Source organism: Colobus angolensis, unplaced genomic scaffold (assembly GCF_000951035.1).
Source record: "Colobus angolensis palliatus isolate OR3802 unplaced genomic scaffold, Cang.pa_1.0 Scaffold97, whole genome shotgun sequence".
NCBI lineage: Eukaryota > Metazoa > Chordata > Mammalia > Primates > Cercopithecidae > Colobus > Colobus angolensis.
The window spans coordinates 7551730-7558667 of record NW_012123709.1 but is presented as its reverse complement, the minus strand read 5'-3'; the positions used below and the strand labels follow the sequence as shown (position 1 = coordinate 7558667).

Genomic DNA, 6938 nt, shown 5'->3' with positions numbered 1-6938 from the left:
CTTACTGTAAACACTTTAAGAAGGAAAAAATCTTTGAGAGCTGATGGAACATCTGAGTTACGGGAAGAACCCCAGAAAATGACACAAGAGCTGTAGTGGAAAGGATTCAATTGATTAATGAATTTGATTTTTAAAATCCATTAATGTAGAGAAAAATCTGAGAATAAAGAGGAACTAATTGTAATGAAATCAATTCTTAAATTCTCTTTTTTATTTTAAATTTAACATTTTGGGGATGCTGGGTGAGCCCATGGCACTCAAGGAGTCAGAGAGGAAAACATGTAGAGAGGGGAGATTCACATTCCGATTGGACATTTCTCGTTTCTGAATGAGGCAAAGGATTTAAAAGGTAAACATTAAGTGCCAGGTAACCTGCTGACTGAGAGAAGTGGACTGGGTAGATTTAACTTGATTGTTTCTTCTACCCCTATAACTCCGTGCTCTGGACTTCTGGCCCTGGGTAAGTTCGTGGGTAGGTCCTGTAGCTTTTATTGCTACTTTTAGGAACAAGAACAATCTTGTCAGTCATTTGAAAGTTCTGTCTATTTGAATCTAAAATCAAAATTTGTGTCCAGTTTACAGCTTGAGCCCTCCCCCAGCTTGGGCCTGCGGTATGAGGCAGTTACTTCTCCACATTGGTCTGCCCCTCCCTGATGGGCCAGCTCTTATTGCAGACCCCTCTAGAGTTGAGCCGCAGGGAGAGAAGACCGGAGAAGAAGCGTGTCTGATGGAGTCAGTGCTATTGTCAGGTAGCATTGAGTCTTTGTGTAGCAGTTGTACAGTTGCTGCCTCTTTCTTTCCTGGGACCCGTTTGTGGTTTTCTTAGCCTCAGGCTGGGAACTTCTGACCACAGTTCTTTTGACATAAGCCTTACCGCTTCTGTTGGCTGCTCCCTCTGGCTGACCCTAAACCTCCCTCCAGATCCCCTTTCCCGCGTCCCCCAGCCCCTGGGTTTCTGATCTCTCCTCAGAGATTTGCCTTTCTGGGAAATCCCTTTTTAAGATGGCAGACAGTAGGCTCGTTCATGGAGTCCTTCAACAGCCTTCTAGGGAGCACAGTCCTTGGCAGCCCTTTCTCACGCTGTCGGCTCTGTCAGCAGGAAAATGTGTCCCTCAGTAAACTCCTGAGGACACTTGTCAAGCTTCTACATGGTTTCTTGAAGCCCTAATCATTTGGCTTCCAAAAGGGGAGAACACTTCTCCCTTTCTCCCTGAACGTTCTCTCCAAGGGAATTCTTTCCTTTCTCTAGAGGTGTGGGATAGGCCGTGGCTGTTAGAATTGGTTTCACAGTTTTTTGTTTTTTGTTTTTGTATATCCTATATAGTTGACTCGGTGCTTCACTTTAGAATGTAAAATATTTAGCATCCGATGAATTATGGATTCGTACATCTAACTTTGGGACCTGAACCAAAACTCTGAGACAGAGGGGAGCCCACTTTCATATACTCAGATAATTGAAGCGAGCTCCAGATACTTTGTTTCCTTCTTTGGTTGTTCCCTTCAAACCTAAATTTTATCTCCCTAGTTATTACCTTTGAGCTCATCAGTCTGGATCTAGTAGGGCAGGTTATGAGGGGGACCTTCAATATTGGTGGCGGTTTGTTGGATCCCTTCTCACAGACTCTGGGCAGTTTGTTCACAGGCAGGGAGGGGAGGAGCCACAGGTGGTGGGTGTGCCTGGGACCATAGTCTGTTCAGTCTGCCTGCTGAGGGCACAGGGATTCTCATCTGCAGGACTTCTGAAGCAATCCAGGACCTTTTCTTCTACCTACTGAAGCACAGCACAGTGATGTTTGAAGACCAAAGCTCCAGTATGCAGTAAACACTGATGCCTGCCTGTGTTAATTTATTTTACAGTTTATGTGGCCATTAGAGGATGTAAGATTCAGATTTATAACCAAATGATCAGTCTGCTTTTAATCACTGAATATAAAAACTAAGCATTGTTCTCATTAAATGCTACCTGAAACTCTACCTTTCTTGATTTGTTATCTTATCCAGCAGATTTTAAAACCTAAGATAAATTTTGAAACTCAACAATTAGCAAGAGAGCTCATGAATAATTAAATTCCTCTAGAAATCCTCATAAGAGACGATTTACTTGTTCTTGGAATCCATATGCTAGTGAGTAATGGAATACGCTTACTTGCTGTACAAGCTACTAGTGGCATTCAGCTGCTCCCAGGAAAGATGCTCAATGAGAAGAGAGAGGCAGAAAATTTCCCACACCAATCCTTTGCCCAGAAAGATCCAATTTTATCCCATGGTTTCCATATGTCAGTAACACAATCTGTTATGTTGCAATTGAATTGGGAAGTTCTCAACAAATAATGTTAAGATTTAGTCATTATTTCCTGAGGTTCACTAAATTAGTAATACTTCAGGCTAATGACTCAATTTTGTTTTAATTTCGTTGTTCACATTCTTAATACACATAGATCGTGCCCTATTACATAACACTTAATGTAGGAACATTCACAAGGGACAGTTGTGATTCTAACTCTATGTCATTATTATTGAGTACCTTAAAATAGGAAACTGGGAGGTTTCGTATGATTTCTATAATTAATTTTAAAACAGCATTTTATAAAATGCTTTTCAGATAAAGTGTTCTTATTGGGAAGGAAGAAAACCTTAGCATCTCTTTACTTAAAAGAGGCTTTGTTTTCCAGTTTCACAATTAGGTTTCCACCATCACAATTAGGCAGCCAACACTGAGAATATCTTGCAAGGCTGCCCTACCAAAATGTTCCAGTGAAAGGAAGTGAGGCCCATTGGAAAGTATCCTGTTGTGAACGTTTTGCCAAATCATAACTTTTCTCCATATACCTCATCCCCCTCCACTCATACACTCAGTTCATGAGCAATTCTGAACAAGCCTAATTCCAAAACAAAACTGGGTATGGCTGCTTGGATCACCTCGGTCCAACCCACCATTATCTCCCTGTGACTATTTCAGGAGCCTCCCCATTGGTCCCCAGATCTATCTGCATAGGGCAGCTAGGAGAATCTTATATTTCCTTACATTAAAACCCATCAGCAGCTTTCCACTTGGAATAAAATCCTACCTCCTTGCCAGGGCTCACGGACCCTGCCTGATACAGCCCGACCACTCGGGCTCATGGTGTTCTCACCCACACCACCTTCCTTCCTGTTATCGGATCCACCCAAGGTCTTCTGCACCTCAGAGCCTTTGCACTTGTTCCTCTGCCTGAAATGCTCCTCCTCCAGATCTTGAGCTCACTGGTTTTTCCTTACCCCTCAGAGTTAGCTCACATGTCAGAGAGGCCTTCCTTGATGCCAACAGCCAACCCCTTACCTGAGTGAATTCACATCTCCCTTTTTAAAACCCCATCAGATGTCTCCCAATCAGTAATTACGCCTATTTGTCTGCTAGAATACCTGCTTTGTGACACCAGGGATGCCGTATACCTGGCTCATTGCTGAATCCCAGTACAAAAGCAAGTGCTAATTGTATGGGCTCAGTAAAGATATGTTAAATGGAGAAGGGGAGGGGAATGAATGTTGTACGTAAACACTGCATATATATTGACATTTTTCCAGTGTTCAATTACTGTTGAACCTCCAGAGTGCCATGTCTTGCCGTGTTTTAATTATAGAAAACTGGTTGTATTTCCTCATCAATTTAATGTGGTTGCAGTTGACTTGTGAAAGCTCTATTTCTGATTATAAACCTGGGATCATATGAAGTAACATTTTGAAATCGCTTACTTTCACCTTTTTCTTTTTGCGTGGGGAACTTTAGGGTCCAGTCTAACCCTAACCTAAACCATGTATATGAGGCTGACTTTCAGCCAGAATGCTGAATTACGATATTGAAAGACTTCTGCGTGGTGGTAATCAGAGCCTGCCTGCTGTTGCTGTCAGACCTTTAGTGTCATTCCCCACTTTGTTGGGAAGTGCCAGTGAGCACTGCAGGAGGTGGGCCAGGGTGTCAGGATTGGGTACTATCAGGGGGATGATACTAAGAAAGACACTGGCATCCCAGTGAGCAAATGCTTGATGCCCATCTGTCCCCACACAGCCATGGCTGCCTCCTCACAGCCACCCCGATATGGCTGCTTCAGGGAAATGTGGCCTCCACAGTGTAACATTTTTAAGTAACCTTGCCAGCCATGAACCATTTGTGATTAATACTCTGATGTTACTTAGTCTTTCCCTTGAATATTAAAATAAGATTTTACTACTTTCTCCATATAGTTACATCGTGCTTTCTTGAACCGATGTGTGGATAATTTCCCTCAAGAAGAGTTGAAGTTATCATATTGTAATTTCGATATGATCTTTACAGAGAATAATCTCATCATTATCACTGTTACGCTTTTCAATACTGCAGTAATATCTATAGTAATTATTTACCTATTAGAGTACAGATAAACTTGGTTCTAAAAACCTAATGGTTTATGTATATAAATGTTTAGGGACTTAGCCATGATAGGTCAGCTGAGGATCATGCCTTGATGCTCACTTACCCCTCTGCTGTTTTGGTACCTACTGGAGGATGTTTGCCGTGGTTAATCTGAAGTCATTCACTTCTCAACAAAATTATGTTGAGGGTGGGAGGCAGGGATCGATCTTTAATTTTCACTTATTTGGGCTGCATTTTTTTTAACCTCTGTATTTCTGCTGTCTTCAAATGACAGAGTACGTTTCCTGATGGGTGGACGTCATGGAGAGTTTAAGTTCCTGCCTCCCTCTGGCTATGCCCCTTGCTATGAAGCCTTACTTCCAAAAGAGAAGATGAGATTGGAGCCTGTCAAAGAATATAAACGTGATGCTGATGGCGTTAGAGATCTCTTGGGTACCACCCAGTTCCTCTCCCAAGCCTCTTTCATCCCATGCCCCATAGACACCAGTCAGGTAGGTTCAAATTGCCAGCAAAAGACAGCGGATACAGATGAAGCCATAGAATTAAATACTTCTTTCTTTCTTGTCTTTGAACCTTTCTTAATATACATGTTCCATAATTGTTGTGTAATGTGAACAACTATTACTCTCCACATTTTCACCATGTGCGTCGATTGGGTCTTTAAGGATTTCTCAGTCAGTGAACATGGTGAACACCTGCTATGTGTGTTATATTCTGTGAAGGATAGACAGAAATATTGATGTATTCTCTGGGAATTCTCAACCAAGTTAAAGATGTAAGAAGCAAATGTATGATTTTTTTAAAAGGCCACATGTAATAAATGCAAAATGAACAGTATGCACCAGTAAATGCTAGAGAAATCCTTTAGGCTAGAATGTTTCTAGAAGTCTGTGTGGTAAGGGTGGAATTCAGTTAGAGCCTTTAATAAGCTTTAATGGGGGAGGGTCTCCAGGGGTGATATAAAAGAAATGGGATAAATAAGGGCCTAGAAGTAAAAACACAAAGTAGAAGGATAGACAGGTGGCAATGCATGTTCTCATATGGCTGAGCTCTTGGAAGAGGGAGGAGCATGTAGGAGAAGAGTTGGAAAATAAAAGGGAGAGAAACAGGGAATGGCATGGAGGGCTTTGAAAGTGCTGATAAATGGATATTTTCTTTCCCCTCCAGGGTCTGTGTTTTGAGAGAGACACATCACATGGTGTTACAAGGGGCATGCGAGAGCTTTCAGCATTTTATATACAGCAGGGCTATTTGAATCACTATTCTAGATGTTACAGAAAATAAATGAAAAGAGACCATGCCTCTAAGGCACTTGGGGTTAATAATTTGCACAATGTAGCTCTTTTAGCCTACAGGCTTTCTCTAGCATGCATTTCCCCCATAATATTCATATGACCCTATTATATTCATCTATGTGTATGTGTTCATGAGTTTGCTTCTCACCTCCTGTGGCTAATGACTATGTATTAGTCTATTTTCATACTGCTATAAAGAACTACCTAAGACTGGGTAATTTATAAAGAAAAGAGGTTTAGTTGGCTCATAGTTATGCATGGCTGAGGAGGCCTCAGGAAACTTAAAATCATGGCAGAAGGTGAAGGAGAAGCAAGCACCTCTTCACAAGGCAGCAGGAGAGAGAGAACAAAGGGGGAAGTGCCACACTTTTAAGCCGTCAGATCTTATGAGAACTCTATTGGACAGCAAGGGGGAAGGCTGCCCCTATGATCAGATCATTTCCCACCAGGCCCTTCCCCCGACACGTGGGAATTACAATTCAAGATGAGATTTGGATGGGGTCACAGAGCCAAGCTATATCACTTTCTATAGCATTTCAGTATTTCTCTGCCTGCTTCACAGAGTACCTTGATGAGAAATAAGAATGTTGATAGGAAATTGAGAGGGGGTTGTGAACTACAGGTGACTCTAAGAATTAGATCATCTGCGTTCTGTGTATTCTAGATGTCAGGGAGGAAAAAAATTTTTTCTACCCTCCTAGGTTCTGTTTTTGGGGTCCTGTGAATTAAACTGATATGGACAGATTAGAGAGAAAAAAAAATTTTAATCACCTGGTATGGAGTTCACGAAGAAATGTGGCTCAGGGAGGAAGTCAGAATTTGGAGCTTATATACCATCTTAATAGGGAAAAGAGAAGGGCACTTCTGGGAAAATAAATGTCTTTGGGGAAAGATAAATGATTCCTAAGGAGAACAGATAGGAGATACGATAGTTCTGTAACAGAGTGTGTTTAGGTGTGATGATGACCTTTCTTTGGTGGTAGGTGACAATTTCCCCTGGGAAAAAAATTGTTGAATTCTTTGGGGGGGTTCTTTTTTTAGGCAGATAAGAGGAGTCCAGAAAAAGCCCCATCCTGTGTCATTTGTTTTTCAAAGTCTTCAGCTCAAAATAATCCTTATGCCACTGTGGCATTTCTGGACTCCTTCATAGACAAGAAGCTTGAAGGCCAAGGCCTGAAGGAGCTTCTCCATGGATACAGGGCTGCTGTTGCCCAAGCAGACAGAGAGTAGAAGCATGAGTGTGACTCCTGTCT

At 41.8% G+C, this 6938-nt stretch overlaps 1 protein-coding gene across 1 annotated transcript in view; it reads left to right on the top strand.

Annotated features, from left to right (window-relative positions):
* Positions 1-6938, top strand: part of RYR3 (ryanodine receptor 3) — a 400958-nt gene that overhangs the window by 147317 nt on the left and 246703 nt on the right. Inside the window, exon 19 of the mRNA XM_011932727.1 lies at positions 4665-4881. Within this exon, the coding sequence (XP_011788117.1) occupies positions 4665-4881 (217 nt within the window). The remainder of the gene's footprint in view (positions 1-4664; positions 4882-6938) is intronic.